Source organism: Callorhinus ursinus, unplaced genomic scaffold (assembly GCF_003265705.2).
Source record: "Callorhinus ursinus isolate GAN/ISIS: 27379988/994484 unplaced genomic scaffold, GSC_fseal_2.0 scaffold20, whole genome shotgun sequence".
In the NCBI taxonomy this organism is placed as follows: Eukaryota; Metazoa; Chordata; class Mammalia; order Carnivora; family Otariidae; genus Callorhinus; species Callorhinus ursinus.
In genome coordinates, this window is record NW_027397082.1 from 26,202,632 (window position 1) to 26,216,070 (window position 13,439).

A 13,439-nucleotide genomic window follows, 5' to 3' on the forward strand; every position below is an offset into this window, starting at 1 on the left:
TCTGTGCTCGGCGGGGAGTCTGCTTGAGGATTTTCTCTCCCCCTCTCCCTCTGCCCCTCCACCCACGTGCGCACACACACTCTCTAAAAAATAAAATATTTAAAAAGAAAGCATAGGATATATCCAGAGGACAATGTAGTGGAATGCAGAAGAGTATGATTAAGGTAGGTTGAGGCTGAATTACATTAATAGATCTAAACCCCTTCACTAGGGTCTTGAAAGTTTACATTTTATCCTATAGGTGATGTGTACAGACTGGCAGGTTTTGAAACATGGAAATGAGGTGACTATAATTATGCCTTGGCCAATTCTGGTACTACTCTATAAGTCAAACTGGAAGAGAAAAAGTAGAACCAGAGAAGAATCTATAATATTTGATGAGTGAATTTGGAGGGAAAGAAGCAAAAAAAGCAAAAAAAAAAAAAAAAAAAAAAAAAGACTTAGGTTTCATGGTTAGTGGACTAGAAGGATGGTGTAATCAAAATCCAAAAACTGGGAAGTAAAAGTCAGGGAAATATCAAGAGTTTAGTTTTAGATATGTTAAGGTGCTAGTAATACTATGTATATACAAAATGGAAATATCTATTGGCCAGCTAGGAAAGACACTGAAATATGGGAAAGTGGTCAGGAATAAAGACACACATCTGGGAGTCATTCAAATAGAGGTGAAAGTGAGATAGTAAGTAGGTACGCTTCAGAGAAGAATGGTAGGTGTTGGGGCTTAAACCATACTCACATGATTGAAGGGAGTAAAGGTAAGGTAATATATGAGGGGGGGAAAAATAAAAGATAGAGAAATAATATGGTATATGAAATAATAAGAAAAAATATGAATAAAATAAAAAGAAATAATATGGTATAATAGAATATAATTTCAAGAAGTAAGGGGGTGGTGATCATCAGTTTCATCTTCATTAAATATATGTCAAGGATATGAGGACCATGCAAAAAAGGCATTAGGTTTATTGGTTAAGAAATTACTGGTGACCTTTACGAGGCACCCGGGTGGCTCAGTCGGTTAAGCTTCCAACTCTTATTTCCACTCAAGTCATAATCTCAGGGTCATGAGATGGAGCCCCGCATTGGGCTCCATGCTCAGTGAAGAGCCTGCTTGATAGTCTCTCTCCCTCTGCCCCCTAATCCCCCTCCCACTCTCGCTCTAAAATAAAATCTTAAAGAAAAAAAATTACTGGTGACCTTTAGTATACTTTTAGTAGAGCTAAGGATGAGAAAGAGGAATCAAAGGTAAATTATAAGGAAAGCTAATAAGGAGAAAATAAAGACCTAAATATCATAAATAGGGGAAAAGATTAAGTAAAAAAGAATAATATGAGATCATATGATGCATGTCTTTCTGACTGACTTATTTCGCTTAGCATAATACCCTCTAGTTCCATCCACATCGTTGCAAATGGCAAGATTTCGTTTTTCTTTTTTTTTTTTGATGGCTGCATAGTATTCCATTGTGTGGGGAGGGTATGTGCTATGGTGAGCGCTGTGAACTGTGTAAGACTGATGAATCACAGACCTGTACCTCTGAAACAAATAATACATTAGATGTTAAAAAAAAAAAAAGATAGTAGGAAGGGAAAAATGAAGGGGGGAATCAGAGAGGGAGACGAACCATGAGAGATTATGGACTCTGAGAAACAAACTGAAGGTTCTTGAGGGGAGGGGGGGAGATGGGTTAGCCTGGTGATGGGTATTAAAGAGGGCACGTATTGAATGGAGCACTGGATGTTAGACGCAAACAATGAATCATGGAACACTACATCAAAAACTAATTATGTAATGTATGGTGATTAACATAACAATAAAAATTAAAAAAGAGAATGTCAATCCAATGAATATTACATTCTCTTTAATTGCTGAGTATCAAAGAACTCAAAACAGTATTAAAAAAAAAGCAAATTGTAGACTGATATATGGCATGTTCCAATAATAGCCTACATCCTCCAAAGGGATGTACACCTGTGGTTGATAACACTCAGAGTGAGGATTCCAATTCACTGTGCCACTGCAGGAAAGGGGCAGGGAAGAGATTATTCTCTCTGCTTTCCCTCCCATATGACTGTTTTGGGACATTGGCTAAGTGCCTTGCGTACTCACCAGGTGCAAATAAGTGATGCAAAACAACCTCAACAAATTCCTGTTTACTGTGAGATGGGGTATACATAAGTCAAGTTTCCAAAAGCAAAACTCAGCAGGCCTAGGCTTTAAACATGAGGTCCTTTCCTGCAGTTTGTTACAATATTCTTTGTACTCTCTATACATTTAATCCCAATTTTGAGAAACATAAGAGAAATGAAGAAAACAGATGGTGACAGAATAATAATATAAAGCGTCTGAGTTTATAAATGCTTATAATTTTAGGGCAATGATTTGTGATCCCAAATCACTCATGATACTAGAAAACCACCCCCTTTCCCACTACTCTCAAAAATTGTTTACCCACAGCAATTTAAAAGGTTTGAATAATAAATTTACACAGGACAGTTGCTGTTACCAAAATGAAAGGCAATCAAAATAGATATCTACATATATTCTTTCCACCTACAAATACTGCAATAAAATTTATCAAGATAAACTAAATTTATTCACAAAGGACAAGTCAATTCGACTTCAGCTATTAGTAAGTTGCCATTAATTTAAAAACCCTGAAAGACTAAGTAGTATAAACTGAATACACAATCCATGCTACAAATTAAACACGATCTTCACTAGAATTTAAGCTCCATATGAGATTTTTGGTTGTGTTCACTACATATACCAAGGACCTAGAATGGTACCAGGTATATGTAGGCAGTTAATATTTACTATATAAATTCAATAAATACTTGGGGCGCCTGGGTGGCTCAGTTGTTAAGCATCTGCCTTCGGCTCAGGTCATGATCCCAGGGTCCTGGGATCGAGCCCCACATCGGGCTCCCTGCTCGCGGAAAGCCTGCTTCTCCCTCTCCCACTACCCCCTGCTTGTGTTCCCTCTCCAGCTGTCTCTCTCTGTCAAGTAAATAAATAAAATCTTAAAAAAAAAATTCAATAAATACAAATACTTATTCACTATCAAATACACAACTTCTAACCCAGAAGCAACAAAACAATTTATGTGTTACACATATTTCCTTAATCTTCTCAAGGACAAAATCCGCATTGGAGAAATAAACATATGGGCAGGTTTCTGAGCTAAATTCCGTCCCTCAAAAACTGCCACCCAAAAACCAAGCTGGGGAGAAGCCAAATTCTTGGCAAGAATTATGAACCCTATTAATCTATTGGGCTTGTCAGTATTCCTCAAATGAATCAATCAAGTATCTTTGTGTTCAATTTGTATGCAGGGCCAGCCCACATTAAGATGATAGTAAATATGAAGAAGATGGGGGGGAATACTGCCACACTGGTTGATTATTGGAGAATCTTAAGTACCTTCTGTATGCTGAACACATGTATAGCATTTTATTGTTTTATAAAGTGCTTATATGTGTTCTCATTTGATACAAGCCTGCGAGGTAGGATATTCTCATTTTTTAAAAAATTTTGTTATGTTAATCACCATACATTACATCGTTAGTTTTTGATGTAGTGTTCCATGATTCATTGTTTGCATATAACACCCAGTGGATATTCTCATTTTTAAAAAAGATTTTTATTTGATAGTGAGAGAGTGAGAGAGAGCACAGAGGGAGTAGGGGAGGGAGAAGCAGACTCCCCACTGAGCAGAGAGCCTGGGGGCTCTCCCAGGACCCCGAGATCATGACTGGAGCTGAAGGCAGATGCTTAACTGACTGAGCCACACAGGCACTCCGGATATTCTCATTTTATAAATGAGGATGGATAGCCTCAGAATTTAAGTGCAAAATCACATTTTGCCACTTACTGGTGGTAAAATGAAAATTTCACAATTACGGTCTCTAAAGTCTCTGGTCTCTAAAGACCAGTTTCTGAGTGGTCTTGGGCAGAGCCAGGCATCCATCCATATATTTTTTTTTTAAGATTTACTTATTTAGGGGTGCCTGGGTGGCAAAGTCGGTTAATTGTCTGCCTTCGGGCTAAGGTCATGATCCCAGGGTTGGGCTTCCTGTTCAGTAGGACAGTCTACTTCTCCCTCTCCCTCCGCTCATGTACTCTCTTACTCTCAAATAAATTAAAAAAAAAAAAAAACCTTAAATTTATTTATTTGAGAAAGTGTGTGTGCATGGGGGGGAGTGGGAGGGGCAGGTGAGGGAGAGAGAAAATCCCAAGCAGATGCCCAGCTGAGTGTGTGTGGGGGGGGAATGGGGGGGAGGCTAGATCTCAAGACCCTGAGATCATGACCCAAGCTGAAATCAAGAGTCGGACGCTTAACCGACTGAGCCACCCAGGTGCCCCCCATGCATATTTTTAAAACACTCTCCAGGTAATTCTAATGTGAAACCAGGTTGCAAACTACTGAGATAATAAAAGTCTTTGAATGTCATCTTAAGAATCTACGTTGAGGTATGTCAAAAAGATACAAAAGATGTGGGTAAGCCAATATTATAATCATCAGCTTTAGTAAACACAGAATTTCCAAGTTTCTGTTGAGATGTTGTAAATGCCTCATGAATACTCCTTGGCTTTTTACTTTCATGGAAATCTCCAAAGAACATATGATAGCCAGGTCATCTTTTGGACACAAAAACCCTTCTAAAAGTCATCTACGTAAGAGTGAAAGCAGCACTCAAAGGAAAAAAAAAATCTAATTACAACATATCCTGCAACAGAATAGGGTCTCATTTGATTGGAACTGGCAGTGGAATGAGGAGGTCTCCTCTGGGCATTAGTAGTCCTTTGCAATTTGCCAGTATGCTAAATTATAATGAAGGAAAAACCTGGTAACTTATCAGACTCCTAGACAACTGGGGAAAATGACAAAAAAGTTCATACTTTGTTCATCAAATACTTACTGATGATCTACCGAGTACCAGGCTCTGTTCTAGGATTTAAGATAAATAATGAGCAAGTTTCTGCCTTCTAGGAGCTTAGAAATTACTTATATTAAAAAGGAGGTAGTCAATACAACCTGACCTGAATGCTGACCTCAAACAAAGGCTGGATTAATCACTGGGTCATCCCAACTGAACTGAAAAGTAACATGATTTTTATCAACATTGATGTCTCAAAATTCTAAGCTCCAGAGGAAACGTCTGTCACTCTGGGAGGAGATGTACTCTTGGGTGATTTGTGTTCTGGGTGTGGCTGATCTAAGCAGCTTTTAACTGGGTATAGTCTCACTTAAGGGAGGCCTTTCATTTAACCTCTTACAGTCTCAGTTAAGGAAGGCCTTTCATTTAACCTCTTACAGTTGGACCTTACTCAATACAAAGAACTGTACCCCCTGCTTAACAGGGTAGCAAGTGGTATGCTGACAATTGTAAGCAACAACAAACATTATGCATTAGCCTGTAGCATTGGCTATGCCAGGAATTTAAAGACCTGGCTAGGGAGAAATGGAGACTGAGTCTCCAAAAACTCATGGTAGAACCCGTGAACTAAAATCTGAACAGCAGAGGGCGGTGCAACCGATTTCTCAACAAGAGTTTCACAGACAGGAGCCCCCCAGAGATGGGCCACTGGCCTCAGTATAAGATAAAACTTTCTCAGTGAGCTCAACGAATCATAAAATATGCTAACTGTTCAGTGTTGGACTTATGTGGCTGTTTTCCATAACAGCCTACTCTTCCTACTCTGGTCTGACCGTTAAAGCTCCCTTGTGGATACGCTTGACCTTACAGTTTGGGGGTGGGGATGGGATGGAAAAAAGGAATGAAATCAGACTCTCAGGCTTCCCAAAAGAATGCTTACCCTTGGCTTTTGGAAAGAGTCTTGAAACTGTAGGGGATCACTCCCCTGAAAGATAGTCTGGTTGTTCTTGCCAGTGACATCGCTGACAAACACGTTACAACATCGTTTTGGGGGGAGGGGAGGAGTGTAAGAAACCGAAAAAGAAACTAATTCTGTGGCTTTAACCTAAGCCCCTCACTTCAAAAGGGCGTTCCAACAAAACTAGACGCCACTCCCTAAGTTTCGCTTTAAGACAGCACCCGAGTCACCCGCTCTGTCCTCCCCCAGCACGGACTCCAAACTTTCTGCCCCTTACACGGCCCCCCAGCCGTGGAACTCCTCCCGGCACGCCGGGCTCCGCTTACGGAGAGCCTCGAGGCCGGGCGCGGGCAGGGCCAGAGTCAGAGCGAGAATTCGTGGCTCGCGTTCTTCCCCAAAGCTGACCGTACCTGTCCAGCATCTGCTGTAGGGCTTGGTCCGGCATCTTCCGCGGAGCCGGCGCACTCGGCCCTCCCCAGTGGACCTGGTCAGGGCCGGGCCCAGGGACAATAGCACTGAGAGGCCGCCGAGTAGGCCTCAGTCCGGCGGCAGCCGCGAACCCGCCGCCCAGCCTCCTGGGGTGGCTCCGCGAGCCCGGAGGCGGCGGTGTGCGTCCTGCGGGCGTCCGGAGGAGGCGGTGGAGAGCGAGGAGGAGGAGTCTAGGGCGGGGAGGCGGCGATAGCGGCCCGGGTTCCTGCCCGTCGGCCCGGGGTTCCGGTCCATGGACCGCGGGCGACGGGTTGCTGCCGGCGGAGGAGCTACCTCTGTGAGGTAAGAGTCACCGCCTCCGTGCGCGTCGGGGTCACGACGCAAGGCGGCCCAGAGCAGCCTGGGAGATGTAGTCCTCGGACCGTCCCCGCTAGAGGCTGCACAGCCCGCCCTGACCACCGCCGCCGCGCCCGCCGCCGCCCGGCCGGCGCCCTCCCGTTTCCTTCCTCCAGGGGGAAAAATGTCCTTCGGGCCGCTTTCCAGGAAGCAGCAGGATGTGCCGCTCCACTGTCAGTAGCAACAAGGTCAGCCCTTCCTGCCTGTTTCTTTTCTCAGCTCTTGCCCTCAGGTGGGACCGAGCCAGGTGAGGGAAGGGAGCTGAAGGGCCATTTCTCATCAGGGTCCTCAGCCCCGGTCGCGGCGTCGGGGCGGGCCGTGGCGGGGGCGGGGGTGGGGGTGGCAGAAGCTCCTTCAGAAGCCCTAGGGCTGGGGCCAGCCTCTGCCGCGTCTGAGCTCATTTTGGAGAGTTACACAACCCGCGCAAGGGGTTGGATGCACTGGTGCGGGAGGTTATTCCTAAGGGGTCGGGGGAGGGGGGGCTGCCTTGACCAGATGGTTCCCACCAGAGCTTCTCAGTGTGTGTTTTGGGGGAGTGGCGGGGGAGAAAAGATTATTCTCTCCCTCTCTAGGAGCCTTCTAAAATGTGCCTGGTCTTTCAAGGGCTCGCCGACAGTTTCCAAATGGAACATGTTCGTGAATAAACAGCTCTTGCTTACTCAGCTGTGGGTTGTCAGGGGTGTTTGTTTCTCTCTCTGCTGCTGGTCACTGTTAACCATTTCCAGTCGCTTTGACACCTCCAAGCAGGTGGATGTGTGGGGGGGGGGGGGCGGAGGGGAATCAAAAGGGAAAAATCATCAGTCACTCGTTGGGTTATTCTTTGACGCTCTAGGGACAGCTTTGGCGGGAGGAAAGAGCTGTTGGCTAAAACGAATGCGTCTTTTGGACGACTTGTGGCGTTCTACAGCGCTGTGATTGGTAGGACGTCTGGTAGTTTTCCCTTGATTATGCCTCATTTCTGCTGCAAGATTTTTGACTTTTCTTTAAAATTAAAATGTGTCTTTATGCTTTTTTTAATGTGGAATTTTACAGTCAGCTCTTAATTCTCTGTTTAAAGTTTGCTTCCTGAGTATATTTGAATTAGAGTGCACGTTGCCAGAAAACAAAACAAAACAAAACAAAACAAAAACATGTGAACAGAAGTTTATTTGGGCTCCAGTTTATGAAAGATGCTTTTATGAAAGGCTTTGGGAATTTACATGACTAATTATAATTAACGATTCACCTTTTTCTCATGAAATGTAAAACAGGCCCCCGCTAGTGGAGGGAAATGAGAATTTAGTTTACTCAGGGTGTTTGGTATTTTAAATTCCTATTTATTGCTCCTCCTACTGGGTAAGCCTTCCCTTACTGTGTATTTGCCTCTTAAGCAGTTGTCCGCCAAGGAGATGAATATATACATCCTGCTCAAAAATTAGAATTTGATCCTAGCATATTAAGTAGGCTATTGCCAACTCCATCTAGTTTTATGATTTACACTAAAAGGAGTTCTCACCTCATTTTATAACTCCTTTTGAACCCAAAATTGGAAAGTAATATGATACAGTTCTGTTGATAGAGAAGCTGTATGCAGATTAACCTTATTTTTTTAAAAAAGATTTTATATTAGATTTTCATGAAAAGTCTGTCTCCTTGCTGTGTTAAAAATCCTTTGAAATAGAAACAAATGTGTATGTTATTCATCGTAACAGTGATTAGCACCTGACCTAGTAATTCCACCCCTTGTTGTTTACCCAAGAGAAATAAAAACATATATCTAGACAAAATTTGTATACAAATGTTCATAGCAGCATTATTCCTAATAGCCAAAAAAGTGGAAACAACCTAAATATCCATCAACTAATGAAAGGATAAATCAGATGTGGTACATCTACACAATAGAATATTATTAGATGATAACAGGGAATAAAGTTCTGATACATGCAGCAACATGGATAAGTCTTGAAAACATGCTAAGTGAGAGGAGTCAGTCACAAAAATCACATATTTATTGTATGATTCCATTTATATTAAATGTTAAGAAAAAAATGCATAGAAACAGAAGTAGATTAGTGATTGCCTAGGGCTGGAGGGATAAGAGAGAAAAGGGGAGAGATTGCTAATGAGTACAAGGTTTCTTTTTGGGGTGAAGAAAATGTTCCAGAATGAGAGCCGTAATAGTTATACAATGTTGTGCATTATATCTCAATTTAAAAAATAATATAAAAATTAGATTCTAGTGGTGGCACAGCTCTTTAAATATACTAAAAAAATTGAATTGTACACTTAGTATGAGTGAATTTTATTGTATGTAAATTACATCTCAATAAAGCTGTTAAAAGAGTAATTAGCTCCATATAAAATGTTCGTGAGGACATCCAAAGAAAAACGGATAACTCATAATTCTTTATTATCAAACTTTAATTTTTTTAAAGATTTTATTTACTTACTTGAAAGAGAGAGAGAGCACAAGCAGGGAGAGCAGCAGGCAGAGAGAGAGGGAGAAGCAGGCTCACCAAGCACGAAGCCTGATGAGGGGCTTGATCCCAGTACCCTGGGACCATGACCTGAGCCGAAGGCAGAAGTTTAATGACTGAGCCGCCCAGGGGCCCCTAGCCTGAATTTTAATATTGTCTGTTGACTTTGTTGTCCTCAGTTCTTGCATTTAAAAAATAAGACTCAGGGGCGCCTGGGTGGTTCAGTCGTTAAGCGTCTGGCTTTGGCTCAGGTCATGATCCCACAGTTCTGGGATCGAGCCCCGCATTGGGCTCCCTGCTCTGTGGGAAGCCTGCTTCTCCCTTTCCCACTCCGCCTGCTTGTGTTCCCTCTTTCGCTGTGTCTCTTTCTGTCAAATAAATAAATAAAATCTTAAAATAAATAATTAATTAAAAAAATAAAAATAAGACTCAGAGGGCACCTGGGAGGCTCAGTCCGTTAAGCTTCTGCCTTCGGCTTAGGTCATGATCCCAGGGTCCTTGAATTGAACCCCTGCATTGGGCTCCGTGCTCAGCGGGGAGCCTGCTTCTCCCTCTCCCTCTGCTGTTCCCCCTGCTTGTGCTCTGTCGAATAAATAAATAAAATCTTTTAAAAAAAATAATAAAAGTAATTACGACTCGGCACCTGGGTGGCCCAGTCGATTAAGCATCCAGCTCTTGGTTTAGGCTCAGGTCGTGATCTCAGGGTCTTGAGAGCAAATCCCCTATCAGGCTCTGCGCTCAGCATGGAGTTGTCTTGTGACTCTCTCTCCCTTTCCCTCTGCCCCGCCTCCCTGCACGTGCTCTCTCTCAAATAAAGCAAGCTTAAAAAAAAATGACTCAGGTAGTTGGAATTATAATTTACTTTCTGATTTTGAAAGAAAAAAAGTCTTAATTACTTAAATCTTAGTCTCACCAAAGGGGGAAAAATGTTGAAATGTACTGCATTTTACATAGGGTTAAAGTTTGTGGTAAATGATACTCATTCGGCCAAGAGAGTTACGCTGTCCTAGAGAGTTATGAAATATATTAATAATTTTGTAATGGATTTAGAAATCCCTGAGTACAGAATCACTCTAAATATGTCAGGAAATTTAAAATAGTATCTTACTTTAATGTTCTTCCATCACACTTGTTTGAACTGTCTGCCAAAAGGGTCCCTGGAGGTATTCCATAGAGAAATAGTATAAAATAAACAAGTGCCCTCCAAAGAGAATTGTCATTTGCTAAATTTGTTGATAACTGCAGGCTGATACATTGCAGGCCACAGAAAGTTCTTCATTAATTCATTCCACAGATGTTTACAGAGGACTTATGACGTGCCTGGATACTCCAGTAGCAAATTAAACTACTATTTAAGAACGTACAAACTCTCTAACAATGGTTATATTAAAAAAATAAAACAGGGGCACCTGGGTGGCTCAGTTGGTTAGGTGTCCAGCTCTTGACTTCAGCTCAGGTCATGATCTCAGGTCTGTGGGATTGAGCCCCACATCAGGCTCCACACTCTTTGGGGAGTTTGCTTGAGGATTCTCTCTCCCTCTTCCACTGCCCCTCCCCCTGCTCGTGGGCTCATGCACTCTAAAAAATAAATCATTAAAAAATATAACAAGGTAATTGCATATGAAATATTACATAATATAGCGTATGATGGACTGCCAAATGAATGGCATGGAAATACAAAGTGATTTAGAAGTTTAGAGGCATTTGATAAGGGCTGGTGTGTTAAAGAGAACTTGGGCGCCTGGGTGGCTCAGTTGTTAAGCGTCTGCCTTCGGCTCAGCTCATGATCCCAGGGTCCTGGGATCGAGTCCCACATCGGGCTCCCTGCTCAGCGGGAATTCTGCTTCTCCCTCTCCCACTCCCCCTGCTTGTGTTCCTGCTCTTGCCATGTCTCTCTCTGTCAAATAAATAATAAAATCTTAAAAAAAGAGAGAGAACTTTGTGAAACAAAGGAAATTTAGGTTCTACCTTGTAGCAGTAGGAGGAATTGTAGGTGAACAGGTGAATTATAAGTGTATATAGGTGAAGTGGAGAAAGATCTTGGGTCTGGATAAGGATGAAAAGATGTAAAGAGAAGAGTTAACCTCTGTTACTAGAACTGTAGATCTCTGTTGAGTAAGAGTGAAAAATATATTTGGTTGGTTAAATACAGAATAGTTTAAAAGGCCTTGAATCTATTAATTCTTTCAACAAATATTTATTGAACATGCAGTATTTATGTGACAGGTACTAAGCTAGGTACTGGGAATACAATAATGAGCAAAAACAAGCATATTACTTACCTTTGTATAGTTTATAATGAGAGAGAGGTTATCACATAAATATTTTTTAATTTGTAAATGTGGTACATAGTGTTATGAGAGATTATAACTAGGGATTTGACCTAGACAGGGAAGTCAGGAAAGTTTTTCTCAGGAATTGTCCATTATGGTGAAGCCTGAAAAAGAGCAAGAGTTAAATAGACAATGGGAGGAGGGATGAGCATTCCAGACCAAAGAACAGCATGTGCAAATATCCTGTGAAGGAAAGCCCTGTAATTAATAGGAGAGACTGAAACAAAAAGGGAACTTGGGGCAAGATGGAACCAAAAAAGGTCAATCAAGTGACAGACAATGAAGAACTTTGTAGACCAATTTAAGGAATTTTGCCCTTATCCTAGAATCTTGATGGGAGGAGTAGTTTAGACATAGGAAATCTCCATTCTCTAGGAAATGGGAAGTTAATCTGTGGTTCCTAAACCAGAGACTCGCCCTGGAAATTCTGATGTGTGTGCCTTGTCGTTGTGCCCAGTTAGTTGGTTTTTTGTTTGTTTTTGTTTGTTTTTTTTTAAAACAAGTTCCCTAAGTGATTATTAGACCAGTAGTATCTCTGCGGAAATAGTGCAGTAGTCAAGAGCCTGGGTTTGAGTCTTAGTATTGCCACTCAGAAGCTCAGCAACTTTGGGCAGGTTATTGAATCTATTTAAGCCAAGTTTCCTCATCTCCAGGAAAAGAACTATAGAATTTACCTCATTGGATTACTGGAAGGATTAAATGAGAAGATTCATTTAAATTGTTCAGTACAGTGCTGGGCACATGGTTAAGAGGTCCATTAGTGTTAGCTTTTAATTATTACTAAAAGTTCTTGAATAAAGGTGAGAGTGATTTAGGGGGATTAACTTTGAAGTTAGAAAATAAAGATTAGAAATAAAGACAAGTTAAATCTCAGTAAGTTGGCCATGGTCTGTGGTCTGTAACTATTTTCAACTTTGCTCAAACACGGCTGTTAGTGCTTGAAGATCCTTAGATAGGCTAAGTAGTTCTTAAGTAGATAAGGTGCCCATCTCTAAAGGACTTTTACGGGGAGAGTTTGGTCTCCAGAGTACATTTTACTGGCTTAGGATCTATAGGATTACTTTGAATTGACTTTGTTTAATTCTGTACAAAGGCTTCACTGGCCTTATAGAGGACAGTCTAAGACCTGTCTATCTTTATTTGCTACTTAGAGAATAGAGTCCTAAAAGCTTATATCCATTCTAATGCAGTAGATATTTACAAAGGGTAAGTAATTTTACATAATATCATCATCCACTAATTTGCCTTCTCCTCCTAATTATGGTGGATGACCCATTACTTTTCATTATCCTTGCTTAAATTCCTCTCTCTGGGTTATGTGTCCCTGGGATGTGCAATGGTATGTCAAACGTAGGCAAAAATCAGAAGATAACATGTCACATATTCCCTCTTGTATCTTGTTCTGGAATATCAGTTTATTAGAAAATGTACATGTAAGGAATATTTTTTCCTTTTCAAATAAACATGAATGTCATAGAGTAGCAGTTCTTAAAATGTGGTCTAGCAGACCCCTAGGGCTCCTTGAGAACCTTTCCAGGAGTATGTCAGGTCAAGATTATTTTCATAATACTACAACATTATTTGCCCTTTTCACTGCATTGGCATTTACACTGATGGAACAAGCAATGATGGGTGAAACTGCTTGTACCTTAGCACCATTTAAGGCATTGGCACTAAACTGTACTAATGTTATATACTTTTCACCACCATGGACATGCAGTAAAAGGAAAACAGAAGTTCACTTAAGAATGTTCTTGATTGGGGTGCCTGGGTGGCTTAGTTGGTTAAGCATCCAACTCTTGATTTTGGCTCAGGTCATGATCTCAGGATTGTAAGATTGAGCTCCATGTTGGGCTCCACATTGGGCATGGAGCCTGTTTAAGAGTCTCTCTCTGCCCCTCTCCACCCCTTGAGTATGCTCATGCTCTTTCTCTCGCTCTCTCTAAAAAAAAAAGAAAGATTGTTCTTGAGTAAGCAATAAAAAATA

General features: G+C 41.5%; 2 protein-coding genes across 14 annotated transcripts in view; one reads left to right on the forward strand and one right to left on the reverse strand.

Annotated features, from left to right (window-relative positions):
* The window catches only part of MARCHF5 (membrane associated ring-CH-type finger 5), a 54,127-nt gene extending 47,526 nt beyond the window's left edge, over nt 1–6,601 (reverse strand). The window contains exon 1 of the mRNA XM_025881153.2: nt 6,249–6,601. Coding sequence (XP_025736938.1) covers nt 6,249–6,283 — 35 coding nt within the window. The 5' untranslated portion in view covers nt 6,284–6,601. The remainder of the gene's footprint in view (nt 1–6,248) is intronic.
* The window catches only part of CPEB3 (cytoplasmic polyadenylation element binding protein 3), a 187,099-nt gene continuing 180,136 nt past the window's right edge, over nt 6,477–13,439 (forward strand). For 5 of the 13 annotated variants that reach the window (XM_073904439.1, XM_073904447.1, XM_025880809.2 and 2 more), the window contains exon 1: nt 6,656–6,851. The gene's annotated coding sequence lies outside the window, so the exon portion shown is untranslated. Of the gene's footprint in view, nt 6,610–6,652; nt 6,911–7,559; nt 7,582–13,439 lie in introns of those variants that run through there. The other 8 variants (XM_073904440.1, XM_073904441.1, XM_073904442.1 and 5 more) reach the window with 6 other exon arrangements.